The sequence below is a fragment of the Apus apus genome, chromosome 9 (genome assembly GCF_020740795.1).
Source record: "Apus apus isolate bApuApu2 chromosome 9, bApuApu2.pri.cur, whole genome shotgun sequence".
NCBI lineage: Eukaryota > Metazoa > Chordata > Aves > Apodiformes > Apodidae > Apus > Apus apus.
The window spans coordinates 977,743-992,268 of NC_067290.1; the positions used below are offsets into that span (position 1 = coordinate 977,743).

At 45.0% G+C, this 14,526-nt stretch overlaps 1 protein-coding gene across 5 annotated transcripts in view; it reads right to left on the minus strand.

Annotated features, from left to right (window-relative positions):
• Nucleotides 1-14,526, minus strand: part of BICD2 (BICD cargo adaptor 2) — a 93,870-nt gene that overhangs the window by 33,641 nt on the left and 45,703 nt on the right. For all 5 annotated transcript variants that reach the window (XM_051627622.1, XM_051627621.1, XM_051627619.1 and 2 more), the window contains exon 2: nucleotides 12,942-13,154. In XM_051627622.1, coding sequence (XP_051483582.1) covers nucleotides 12,942-13,154 — 213 coding nt within the window. The remainder of the gene's footprint in view (nucleotides 1-12,941; nucleotides 13,155-14,526) is intronic.

Genomic DNA, 14,526 nt, shown 5'->3' on the forward strand with positions numbered 1-14,526 from the left:
CTCACAGGTACAGAACATCCCACTGTTCATCAGGGATAATTACTGACCCAAAAGCTCCCACTTCTATGATATTAGAAAACAGCTGCTCTGTGCTGTGCTCTGTGCCTGCAGCCCAACACTGGAGACAGACTCTGCTGTTACATTCCTCTGCCAACCCACGTTCGCTTCCCTCATCAGAAATGTCTACAAATCACATATTCTCAATAATCTTCAGCACACGTTTCTCTTGTTAATTAAAGCCTGCCCTCTTCTGTTACAGGGCCTGTTGGAGACTTCTTTTCTTACTCACATTTCTTATTCTAATTGTAAAGTTTCAATTAACCATTTCCAGTGGTGACAGTCTTCCTCAGGCAGGTTTAACACCAGCACACTGTGGCAGGAGGCCAGGAGCAAGTTTATGCAACTTCAGCACTAGGTATCACAAATCTACCAGACTTCAAAATAATATAAGTTGAAAATGTCAAAGTTAGTATAGCTATCAAAGATCAGAGATCTCCTATGGACTTAATTTGGCCATAACTAATTTATATGTAAAGCATGAGATGAAAGCTTATACCTCAGCACTAGTGGCCTATTTCACACGGTGCCACACCTCCTGGATGTGGGAAGTGCTTAGTTTACACTACCCAGGCCTTTCCAAGATACAATCATCTCAAAACCACTGGCTTACAGCTCCATCATGACTTCAAACAGTTTTAATGAACTAAATCTCAAAGAAGTTATCTGTCTAGATTAATGACACCACTTGGTAAGTAGCAGAGATACGCAAAAGATTTTGCTTACATTTAGATGACAGAAGTGGTACTTCTTTATGGAAAATACCATGGAATAAAGAAAAATGCTGTAATATTAAACAATATCATACAGGAGCCTTACAGAGACTGGATAAAACCCAGATATTTTCCCTTTGCAGGCACGGTACCCCTTCTGGAGTACAGCAGAGGTGAAGCAAACACCTGGCAGCTCCAAAGGATCAGAAGTTTTTTCCAACCATGGCCATCCCATGATTGGCACAGTCCTGCCAGACTTCACTCACACAAACAGCTTCAGTCTTGCTCTGCCTGGCTGCAGGGCCAATTCCTGGCACGAGCACAGCCCATGGATCCCACAGCATGTTCCTTTCACAGCTGCTGTGAACTGAGCTACCAGCAATGCTTTCCAGCAACACTTCACACACAACACCCTGACCTGCACACGGGCTGCATGGATTGCAGGTCTCTAGTGCAAATGTTTTAATGCCCTGAATAACTTGCATTAAACTGCAGGCACAACTTCTGGTGAGAGAAAAGGGTCAAGTGAAGAGGGATGGAAAGCAAGAGTAGAGGGATATTAGTATGGGAATAACCCCAGCTGCTGCTGCCCCACAACCTGCATTTTGTTTTCCAACAAACTGTAGGTTACAACAGGAGCAGGACCTAAGCACCCCAGATTTTCTTTCTGCAGCCTTGTTTACCAATTAGCAGGTCAGACTTTAACAATTTCCTCATGACTTCATACTATTACTTCATATGTATTACAACTAAATAATGAAATCTCCCTCCTTTTTCAGTTATCCTCAGTGTTACATCTAGCTTGTATTCTACAGAAACAAACCAATGTGGGGATACAACAATTGGATCTTTGTCAAACAATGACTAAATGTTGTTTACAGAGCTTTCCTTCGTCTCTCAACTGCTCTCTTACAGCTACAAGAAGCTTTGAAAAGCCAAAACCACCACGGGGTCAGTTGTTTTGAATATATTTATGCCACAGCAGCCTCTTCCCTGCAGGACACACTTGGGACAGAGTGGACAAGTTCTGTGCACAGAATATAGCACACTGAAGTTGTAGACCAGTATTTAGCAAGATACTGTTTCATTCACAACCACTCAAAGCACCTCTTCTGTGCCTGTTATAAGGCCACTGACCAATTTTTCCATAAGGAAAACAAATGTAAAATCAATCTTTGGCGATATAGGAGTAACATACTGCCCTCTTTCTATCAGAAAAGTATTATTTACCTAAAAACTGTTTTGATAAAAGACACTGAAATTATACTGTATAAAAATCTACAGGTAGGCAAAGCGGGCAGCAGCAAAACAGAAGAGTCCCTTTGTCATAAGAAATGCTATGTTCACTGACTCCATGCTAGTTTTTCCTCCCATGAGTGCTTTTGTCTATGATCCTCTGAACCCCAATAGCAGAGGCACAGTGAAGATCAAGCAGCTCTGTTAGCATAACCACTAGCACCTATGCCACTATCAATAAGACACAGAAAGGGCAAGTCTCCATTCTAGATTCTGCATTTTAGGGCAAAATACCATGAGAGAGGAAGTGGTGGCATCCCATTCTTGGAAGTTGTCAGTACCTGTGCTGACACAACCATCTGTATTGCTCATTAGCCACAAGCTGTCCCAACAAATACCATTCCTAGAGCTGCTGACTGTTTTCACATTGGCCACACACCATGAGCTTCCTCAGCTGTTTTCAAATACCAGACCCAAACCAGTTATTATTAGGTTGAAATTAGCCATCTTTTCAATCTCTGCAGCAATGGAGGGTCAGGATGACCCAGATAAGAATAAGGATGCCTCTCTGGCTTCCAGACCTAAGCTACCCTGTGCAAAAGGATCTTAGCTTTCATAACACACGAGTAGTCAACAGCTGGTTATTCTGTTCAGCACTTCCCCTTCAGTCCTGGCTGCAGGAGGAACAGCTCAAGGCAGTGCCAGTCTGACACACAGAGGACAGGCACCTTCTACTACCCTGGGTGCCTCTCATCTGCCTAACATTTAAAGCAGCAGGCAACTCCTTTTGGGCAACCCAATGCTAAAAAGTAGCAGGGGTTAATGAGTTAGCTACACTCATTAATGAAATAAAGGGAGAGAATGCTAATCAATGTAACTTAACAAAAAATCTGGACCTCCTTCATCTGCAGATGATCCAAAGGGCATTTCTGGGGATGTGGGGAGGGAAACGATTCAATAATACCCCAAACTTACCTCACCTAGAAAAAAGGATAAACTGGAACTTCAAAAATTTATCTCAAAAGTAAACTTGAAAACCAAAACACAGTAAAGTACAAGAATGGATGTTAATACAGTGGCAAGAGCAGCAACAGCACAGCAGTTTTATTTCTGATCACAGCATCACCAAGGCTGGAAAAGACCTCTAAGATCACCAAGTCCAGCCTGTGACCAACACCACCACATCTCCAGACCATGGCACTAAGAGCCACATCAGCCTTTCCTTGGACACCTCCAGGGATGGTGCCTCCACCACTTCCCTGGGCAGTCCATCCCAAGGTCTGATCACCCTTTCCATGGGAAGTGCTTCCTGATATCCAACCTAAACCTCCCCTGGAGCAACTTCAGGCCAGGCCCTCTGGTCCTGTCACTGGTTGAGTGGGAGAAGAGCCCAGACCCCCCTGAGCACAACCTCCCTTCAGGTGGTTGTAGAGAGGGAGAAGGTCCCCCCTGAGCCTCCTCTTCTCCAGGCTAAACAACCCCAGCTCCCTCAGCCTCTCCCTGTAAGACTTTCCCTCCAGTCCCTTCACCAGCCTCGCTGTCTCCCCTGGACCTGCTCCAGCACCTCAAGACCCTTCCTGCAGTGAGGGGCCCAGAGCTGTCCCCAGGACTGGAGCTGAGACCCCCCCAGTGCTGAGCACAGGGGGAATCACATCCCTGCTCCTGCTGGCCACACCATTCCTGGCACAAGCCAGGATGCCACTGGCCTTCCAGGCCACCTGGGCACACTCCTGGCTCGTGTCCAACCAGTTGTCAACCAGTGCTCCCAGTTCCCTCTCTGCTGGGCTGCTCTCCAGCTCTTTCCCCAGCCTGTAGCACTGCCTGGGGTGATTATGGCCAAAGTGCAGGACCCTGCACTTGCTCCTGTTGAATTTCATGCTACAGGCACATCCCCTAGCTGGCCCTTTCTGCTTCTGCCCAAGCCACGTTTTGTCACAAGCCGGGTTCTTAAACACGCTGCATGTGACTTGGAAATCAATCTCAGGGTGCATTTCTGAGTCAGTTTATCAGTGCAGAACTACCAGGGGAAACAAAGGAATTTTTTTCCCAAGCATTCTGCTTTGAACCACAAGCTCTTTCATCTGACCCAAAGAAATCTTGCTTGGATAGATTGCCAAGGGCCACCTCCTTTAATGGAAGCAGTGCCAAGCACAGCAGAACAATTTCCCTGCTCCTGCATCTCAAAAATCACACCACAAGGAGGGCGGACGGAAGTTTTCACTCAGCATGAAAAAGAAAAACCCTAACAAAACAAAACAAAAAAAAAGGAACAAACCTCTTCAATTAACACTTTGCAAAATAACATTTCGAGCCATTGTTTCACTGATGAGAGGTTTCCAGCTACTCTTTCCATTGTGCATATTGATTTCACATCTGTTACAGGATGCTGCCTACAAGATACTTTCTCCCTCCACTGCTCGCTGGTCAGAAACCTGGGCAGAACAAAGGTCGTAATGAAGGTCAGGCAGGTACAGCCGCGATTCAGGAGACCCCTCATCCTGCTCTGGCTGCAGCACCGACAAGCACGCAGGAATTTAATTGTAACAGAACAATTAACAGACACACGCGCACACCCACCCCTCGGGAAGCATGCTACCGGGGTCATTCCCAAGCACCAGCGTGTCAGGGAACCTTAACAGCTCATTGGAACTTTATAAAAAGATAAATATGATTCTCTATGTCAGCAGAACATAAGTTTATTTTAATATTTATTTTAATATTTATTTTAATATTTTAATATTTATTTTAATATTTATTTTAATATTTATTTTAATATTTCTTGACAATCTGAAAATACACAGAGTTCAAACAGTGATTACAGTGCCCCTATTCTCAGTATTAATTCATGTTTGGATCCTGAGTCCTAGGCAGCAGCCATCAGAGCAAGAGGAACACTGTTGTTAACACATCTTTCCTCTGAATATACCAGTGCACAACAACAACAGAGAAATCAAGAGCAGATGCCTTCTTGAATATGTGCGAAGCACATCAACTGAATTTCCACGACCACTCACCTTCTTTGGAACACATTTTTTATTATGTTTCAAATAGATACAAACACTATGCAGCACTTCATGTCTGTAAAAACACTCAGCTCTTATCGTTCTTTGAAAAAGAAAGAAGAGGAAAAAAACAAAAGCTGTCAGTATGAAAGTCCAATTCAATGGAAAGAAAAAGGTGGGAAGAAAGCAGCTGCCATCTGCTGAGCCAGCACACACAGCATGCTGCTGTCATACTGCTGTCACTGTCTTTCAACCTCCTGCACTGTATAAAATACAGGGGTTTAAAAAAAACCAAAACCACAACTATTTACACTGTGGCCCTTCTAATTATTTCAACACACTGGAGGACAAAAAAAATCCAGTCCTGCACACTAAATTTTATGGGCTTAGTACCTTCAAGATACAGGCTTCATCACTGCTTTGCTTTCAGAAAAGAAGCTTTACCAATCTGCAAACAGCCACTTTAATATTTGAAGCACGTTTAGCAGTGGATTTCCAGCCACACTGCTCACTTCAGGGGTGACTCTTCAGTGTATTTTAGCATTATTTAAATGTGCTTCTCTATGTACAGTTAAAAAAAAAAAAAAACAAAAACAAACCAGCAATGAATCAAGGAACATCTATAGGTTCCTATTTTAGTGTTACACTTTAGAAGGGACCTAAAAATCCACAGGTTATCAGCTCTGCAGAAGCCTTTGTGCTCTGAGGCTTTTCCATTTGAAATTAAGGGTTGCCAGGGGATCCTTGAATAAGGAGAAATGGGGAAAAAACAGTTATCCTCAGTGTTAGGTTGAAAGCCATGTCACACTGCTGCCTAACTGCCAGATTCAATGCTGATGAAGACATGGATCTCTATGAGCTTTCAAAGCAAAAAAGAAAATGTGCAAACACACCCACCTCCTGCAGCCTTTCCTATACACTTATGGGAATGGCAGCAAAATGTGTGGGATCAACTCTGCAGCCACACCTGTGGACCAGATAAGCACAATACCCAGCAGAACCACCCTCACTTTGCATCTCGCCAGGCAGAGCACAGGAAACTGCTTTTTTTTTTTGCTTTTTTTTGTTGTTTGTTTTTAACAAGCTATCCTTTTCCCCAGGACTCACTAGCCTGCAACCTGGTTTTATAAAAGTTGATGCAAAGCATTCAGCTCTCTTACATAAATCTGTTTTCTTATATGGGACAAGGGGCAACAGTTTTAAACTGAAAGAGGGTAGATTTAGGTCAGACATCAGGAAGAAATTCTTCACCATGAGGGCAGGAAGGCACTGGAACAGGTTGCCCAGGGAGGCTGTGGCTGCCCCCTCCCTGCAGGTGTTCAAGGCCAGGTTGGGTGAGGCTTGTGCAGCCTGGTCTGGTGGGAGATGTCCCTGCTCATAGCTGGGAGGTTGGATGCTGATGATCTTTAAGATTTCTTCCAACCTTAGCCATCCACTTGACTGTGTAACTAGTCCACCTGCCCCCACATCCACCTCTCCCGCTCTGGCTGCCTCTGGACTGCACTGGTACCAGCACCCAGGCAGCTTTATTTGGTACTCAAGGCTGAAGCATCAAGCACCCACAAAGCCATGCTAGAGAGGCAAAGCTCACCACACTCTGCAATGAAGAGATTATTTTTTTATTTAAGGAGCTTGCTCCTTACTATTTTGTCAGCATCCCATCCCAACCCTCTGTTTCATTCTCCTTCCCTTCTCTAGATCAACAACCCTGCTCCTGTTCTTTGGAACATACTACTGCCATGGGGTGGGTTCCCTGGGCCTCCCAGAGGCAAAGTTTCTAGAAAAGCCTTTATTTACACCTTCCTTCAGTACAACCAAAACTCTTCCACTGCCAGAATTTCAAGCTCTGTCTACCATTAACTGTCAGAGCCTTTTAGTCTCCTTCACTCCAATGAATCCAAGTATTACTACTAAAGTAATCTTCCTTCCCTGCTTTCTACATTTGACACCACTATAACACCATTAATTTCTCTGACCTCTTTTTCCATTCTTCACACTTCTGCTTCCAAAAGCTGCAAATCCTCCTCTGCTACTGTCCTTTCTGCTTGGAAAGAACTTGTCTAGAGATCAAGTCATTTTTTTCTTCCTTGTCTTTCTTTTCAAAGATTCTTATAGTGAAAGACAATAAATGTTTCTGCACTCTTCCTTCTCCAAGCTGTTCCCCTCTACATAGAGCATTACAGATTAGACACTACTCAGAATGGGAAAGCTGGTTTACTCTACACCACGCAAGTATGTGCAGACAACAAGTGTTCTAGGAGCATGTTTTTGCTATATGATTAACATGACTTTGAGTTTTGTTGACCTTTGCAGTATATCCAGAAATATCAAGGCAATAACTTTGAGAGCTCCATATTATTTTGTTGCATTAAAATATATTTAAAAGAGGAAGAAAGAGCCCTCTTGATTTGATACAAACACATATCAGACTACATGAACTACAGGACTTCCAATCTAGAACACATTTTAATAAACTCCTCAAACACTTTTTGCCACTCAGCCATAGTGCAGAGTCTGCTACTCAGAGTGCAGTAAAATGTTATTTCCATTTATTCTCTGCTATAGTGCCACTCATGCCCGCTTCAAGCATGGCTCCTGATACATCTTGTAGGGAATGCAGCTGCTGGAGGCTTGGCTGCCTTGGCTGCTCGGAGATCTGCTGTGCATCCCCAGCAGGGCGTTCAAGAGGGAGGCACAGAGAGCAACACAACATTCGGCAGCTTTTCCTAGTGGGAAAGAGAAGTGCAATCATAACTTTAGGAATACTTTTCCTTTGCTGATAATGTTAAGGAAAACTGAAGAATTTCAGCAATCAAATGACTGTGTTCACAGAAGAATTTTCAGCCATCGTCACTGCTGATAGGGTAATGTCTAACTAACAACTTAACAGCCTGTCATTATGAAAACACTGGCTTTAAAAAATAAACACTTGCTAGCAATTAAAATAGTTAAATATTGCACACTGACAGTGTCTTGGGCTTCCCAGCAATATCTCTCCATCTCTGATCACATATTTTAATCGCAAGGCCCAGAAAGTTGAGACAAACATTTGTAATACTGCTGTGTTCAAGGACAGGGAGAGATGAGAGCAAGCACTGTGGCTGATTTAATGCAGTGTACCTTATGTTTCCAGTGCCCGACCACCAGCTTCCACTTGAAGCTCCTCTAATCAGAGTGCTGGCAATTTGTGTGTGTGAAGCGTTCAGCTACACACAACAGACCAAGGCCTAGGTCTTCACTGTAGAATAAAGATGCCAGGGCTGGCTGCTTAGGTTTTTATGTTTACTCAGTGTCTGGGTGAAGTACATAAACTATAAATTTAGTTAAGAAAATTATCTACAGAATTTGAAGAGAGCACGAGGGTTGTTGGAGTCACTTGACATGTTAACTCTGAGCTAGCATCACCAGAACACCTTTGACTTTCCTGGGAAAGAACCACTCATTTATTTTTCAGTTTCTCTACACGTGGTTCAGCTCCCTCATGACTTCACAGCCTAATCACCCTATGAAATCTGTTTCAGTGCCACTAAAACACGGGAGAGATGAAAGAAGATTAAAAAGGAATGGCAGTTAGCAATTACTCAGGAGCAAATACTCCTTCCAGTGACTCTTCCAGGACACAGGAGCTGCTGATCCAGCTAATGACAGCAGTAAAACTCATCATCTGTACCCACCCTGTCAGCCTGTCTCAACAGGCCAAAGTTAGATAATTCAACAGAAAGTGTCAAAACCACTTGTGTCTGCTACAGCAACTCCAGGTGTACCAAATATCACTCTTTTCCATCCAAACAACTCACCCCCTTCTGTGTAAGTGTCCTGAGAAGACATAAAAGGAATGAAGGCATCTTAAACACAGTCTTGGAATGTGCTTCCAAACAACATGACAGCATCTGGCTCCAACCCACCACTATTGCTACTGCCAGATGCACTCAACCACCTTCCCCGTGCCACTATTAAGGACCAAACAGATTTTCAAAAAATCCCTAGCAACAGTAAAACTCTGAATCCTATCAGATAGCTACAAACCAGCAAATAGAAACCTCTGTAGCCAGCCCCGACAAGAAAATTTCCTTTAAAAATAAAGCAGAGACTCAGTCTCAGTTGATTTCCTGACTTCTTTTTTTCTTTTAAACATCCTTGTAGCTTTGACAGGAGGAGGCCTCTGCCTGGCCAGAGGACACACCATCAAGCATTTTCTACATCCGTTCCCTTATCTGGATCAAATCCAGAACACTTGATATGGATGTTAAGTCTCCTGTTCCTGCAGATATCTTCCAAGCCAGTTCTGCCAATAGGCAATAGTTCAGATTCCAAAAAATACACACTGGAAAGCCTAGATCTGCCTACAAACATTCTCTACAACAGGATGGAGAAAAGCCAGGGTAGTTTCTCTCTCATCAGCAGTCAAAAATAATGAAGGAAGGAATTACCACAGTAGATCACATTCCACTTTCATCCACAGTACTTCTAATCAGAGCAGCACTCTTCACAGCAGAATCTCCTTGGAATAACATCAACATAAAACTTTCACCATGAGGCAAGCTAGAGCTAAGCATGGCAACAAGGACTGGGGAAAACCACACTGCTCATCTTGCTCCCAGTGTTCAAGGGCCACAACATGTCCTTGACTTCTCTCTCACAACACTTTCAAAGCAAATTTCTTATTAGATCTATAAATCATCACAGAAGGCCTGTGCATAACCTCCTGTTTCCACTTACCTGGACAACAATGGTGGAACAGCACTATTTGAACTTCTGCTACTTTCTGCCACTTCTCACATGAGATAAAAGTCCCCCAAGATGTTAACTCGGCTTTTCTGTGGGCCAGAAGAAGGCAGGTATCCCTGCTCACACACCCTGCCTCACTACTCCCTACCAGTAATTCTAAGGCAATTCAAACCAAAATACAAGACACAAAGAGGCACCTTCAGAGGAAAACAATCCCAAACTACACATGGTCAACTGGCCCAAATGTTTTCATTTTAATACAAAAGCTTTAATGCAATTTATTTTTCTCCTCCTCACCTTTTCATCCCATCACAGGCTAAAAAAAGGCAAGGAAAGAACACATGCACTGAGATGAGACAAAACAAGAGGCAGAGAAATCCCTAACTGCAAGGTTACAGTTACTTATCACATTAGGTTTTGATTTTTATTTTCCTTTAAGTGAGTTCCATTTCCATTCAAAGTTTAAAACCAGTCAAGTAACTAAATGCATCTTCCCCTGTTCAGCAGAACAGAGCTTAAAAAAAAACAACACATAGACAATAACTATGTTTATAAGAAACATGACATCACCCACTTCCTCTCCTCCCTCCCTCCTCCTGCCCTCTTTAGTTCCCACTGGGTCCATCTCACTGAAGTGTGTTTGTGGGGGAGGTGGAAGGACAAAGCACAAGAAAAAACCCACCATAAAAGCTGGCAAAGTGACAGCTCTTCTGAGGGTTGTATAAAACCACATGCAGCTCCAAGCAAAGGTAGCTGATCCGTGGCAGGACCTAGCAGGAAAAATCACCTTCAGCTGAAGTGACGCAGGGAGCTGGATTGAAACCTGCTGATCAGACACTCTGGAGCAGTGCTTGGAATCCGTTACGGACATGATACTGCCTCTGGGGTGGGGAGTTTGCTTTTAAGCTGTTCTTAAAGGTTAGGAAATGAAGAGCAGAGCTTGTGTCTGCTCGCAGGGACTGGCTCCTTGCCCAAGCAGAGCACAGGGACTGACGGGCGTGGTGTGGCTCTGCAGTCAGGGCGTGTTCTGATTGTATGGAGCTTGACTACAGGGATGGCAAAGTGGAGTGTCTGTGGGTAGGATGGAGGGGAAGGTGAACCTTCTGCACCTGGACATGCACAAGTCTATGGGACCTGATGGGATCCACCCCAGAGTGCTGAGGGAGCTGGTGGGGGAGCTCACCAAGCCTCTCTCCATCATTTATCAGCAATCCTGGTCAATGGGGAAGCCCCAGGTGACTGGAGAGTGGCTCATGTGACCCCATCTACAAGGGCTGGAAGGAAGATCTGGGAAACTACAGGCCTGTCAGCCCGACCTCAGTACCAGGAAAGGTCATGGAGAGGCTCATCTTGAGTGAGCTGACGTGGCAAGTGCAGGGCAGGCAGGGGTTCAGGGCCGGCCAGCAGGGGTTTCTGAAAGGGAGGTCTTGCTTGACCAACCTGATCTCTTTCTACGACCATGTGACCCACCTGTTGGGTGAGGGGAAGGCTGTGGACATTGTCTGCCTGGACTTTTGTGGGGCCTCTGACACCATCTGCCACAGCATCTCCTGGAGAAGCTGGTGAATCATGGCACGGACAAGTGTTCTCCTCACTGGGTACAAAACTGGCTGGGTGGCTGGGCCCAGAGAGTTGTGGTAAATGGAGTCAAATCCAGTTGGGGCTGGTCACCAGAGGTGTCCCTCAGGGCTCAGTGTTGGGGCTGGTCTTGTTCAATGTCTTTATCCGTGATCTGGATGAGGGGACTGAGTGCACCCTCAGTCAGTTTGCAGATGACACCAAACCAGGTGGGAGTGTTGATCTGCTGGAGGGTAGGAAGGCTCAGCAGAGGGACCTGGACAGGCTGGATCAATGGGCCATATGAGGTTCACTAAGGACAAGTGCCAGGTCCTGCATGTTGGTCACACCAACCCTGGGCAGCACTACTGGCTTGGGGAAGAGTGGCTGGAGCTGCCCAGCAGAGAGGGACCTGGGGGTGCTGGTGGACAGCAGATGAACATGAGCCAGTGTGTGCTCAGGTGTCCAAGAAGGCCACCAGCATCCTGGCCTGCATCAGGAGCAGTGTGGGCAGCAGGAGCAGGGAGGTGATCCTGCCCCTGTGCTGGGCACTGGTGGGGCTGCACCTCGAGTGCTGTGTGCAGCTCTGGGCCCCTCACTGCAGGAAGGACACTGGGGGGCTGGAATGTGTCCAGAGAAGAGCCACCAAGTTGGGGAAAGGTCTGGAGAACAAGTTATGCAGGGAGCATTATTATCCATGTATTTCTTACTACGAGACTTGTACTCAGTGCTTCAAAGAAAGGTACAAGAAAGCTCACAAGTAATTACTGCTGATTGTTTACCACATCTATCTGTGGTTTAGAGTCTCTGTAACTTTCACCCAATATAAATCTAAGCAATGGTTTGAGCTCTCAGAACCATCTTTTCTGCATCAGAGCTACAGATTTCGTAAGTAATTAAACTTTTATAGTCAATTTCTTAGTGATTCATTCCCTTAAGTTTCTGAACTTAAACAATAAAAGGTCAAATTTACTTTGAAGCAGTAAGTTAAGCAACCTCCAAAAAAGTAAAGGCCATCACTTTCATGACAGGAAACACAAGACTATAAACTTTACTATTACTCCCCTTATCCAATTCAGTGTTTTGTTATGTTTCCATCTCATTAGAAGTTAGGATGGAAAAAATCATAACAGGGGAAATCACGCCCCAAATACTTTGCAGCAAGAAGGTCTGTACTGGGAGTGAGGCAGAAAAGATACATCATCCAAACCATCTCTGTGCTTGGACTAAACTCATTTATCTGCTTTTCAACCCAGGTTGAAAAGTTCTCTGACCAGGAGGACTGATATGCAGGACTGATATGCATGGCCTGGACACAAGACACCTGCCTGTCAAATGAGCTAGGGCACAATAGAGTGGTTACTGCAGAACTTGAACAAGTCAGAGTGAATCTGTACTGGGTCAGAACCATTGCGGCCACAACAGGCTGGTTTAACAGATGGAAACAGAAAGCTGGATTTCTGTACTACTGAATTGTAGCTTTGGCTGCATGTAACATCTTGAAGTCTCAGAGAGACAACCCATCTTAGCAGCTGCCAGTATGAAGCAGCAATCAATCAGCTCAAGGATCTTCCTTATTTTGGTTACACAGCCCAAGAAAATATAGCCACAACAGAAGCTGTGGTGCACACTGGGCACCTTCACTCACCTCTTTGAGTTCCTGTGCAACAGAATTAAGGCGTTCATTTTCAGACTGGGTGTTGGCCAGGACATTTCTGAGCTGCTTCAGTTCTGTCTGCAACTCCATAACCTTCTTCATGTAGTATTCTTCCTTGGTAGCCGATTCCTGAATCAAGGTCTCTTCTCTGCTCTCTCCATCTGCTGCTACCTTCTTGTGGTTGGTATGGGCCTGCCCAAAAGCCTAGGACCAGCAGAAAAAAAGTATTTTATTATTAAACCCAGAATTCTGCATAAGTAACTTCCATTTTAAATAGCTGAAAGTATTTACTCCCGTATTTCTTTGATGCAAAGCTATGCAACCTTTTCCTCACCCTCCTCTTCTGGGATCAGACCTTTAAGTGCCATCAAGTGGCCACATGGGGCTTTTGGAAGTAGCATGCAGCACCCAAACAATGTTTTGAGAAGTGCAGGACACTTAACATAAACTCTTGTGGGAAGAAAAACAAACTATTGATCTGAGTCTTCTGCTAAAGCAAGACATTGGCTTTCAACAAGATGACTACACGATGATCAGACTCTTCTGTATGTGCGTGGTCTCTTAAGTGGGGCCAGACTCACTTGTGGAAAAACTGAATCACTGTAAATCTTGATCCAGCTATAGCAAAGACAGAGCTCACCATGCTCAGCTGCTCATTGCTGGAGATTACTACCCACTCAAACCTGCTAACCCACTGCAGCCATAAGCAAGGAGGTTAGCAGGGCTGCTGTGTAACCAGGTTAAGCTAACGTGGGTCATCCTGGCTGAAGTAGGTCAGCAGACGCTCACCCCGCTGCCTGCTCTCCAAGACCTCATCTCCAGTAGCGTGCCAGCAAAGAGACTTAGAGGCAGGTCACAGAGATCTAACCTCTTCAGCACAGCACACTTCTGTTTAGTCCTGGCCTTCTCAATTTTTATCTTCTCCTGTTTCTTTTTGGGGGTTTTGCTTCCAACTCCACCAGACGATGCTCCCAGCAGCAGTGCCCTGCAGCACAGGAGCAAGCAGCCCTTACAGACACCCCAGCCCCCAGCCTGCAGTGGATAAGAAACCTGTCAGTGCCTTTCACTAATAGATGTTATAAAGCCAAGAGTTCAACATTTTAAGTAGGTATGTACTTGTAACGCATGGCCTAGCAGATAGACCAAAGTCAGTGAGATTCATAACGCTGGCTTTTAACTGCTGCATGTGTGTGCACCACAACCCGACCCAAGGTGTATCTGGAGATCTCAGGTGCCACAGCACCTTTGGGGATGCCAGGGTCCACAGGGCAGGTTTTCATGACTAACATTAATTAACACCAGGCATTACACCAGGTCAAGGACGTATCAGCATTTCATGAAACTCCTTTACTAGTCATGCAGGAACGGCTAAGAAAGCTGGGGCTTTTAGGCTTGAGAAGACTAAGAGGGGACCTTATCAATGTCCATAAATATCTGCAGGGTGGTGTCAAGAATGGGCCCGTCTCTGTTCAGTGGTGCCTGTGATAGGACGAGGGGAAACGGCACCAAGTGACAACACAGGAAGTTCCACCTCAACATGGGGAAGAACTTCTTTCCTGTGAGGGTGACAGAGCCC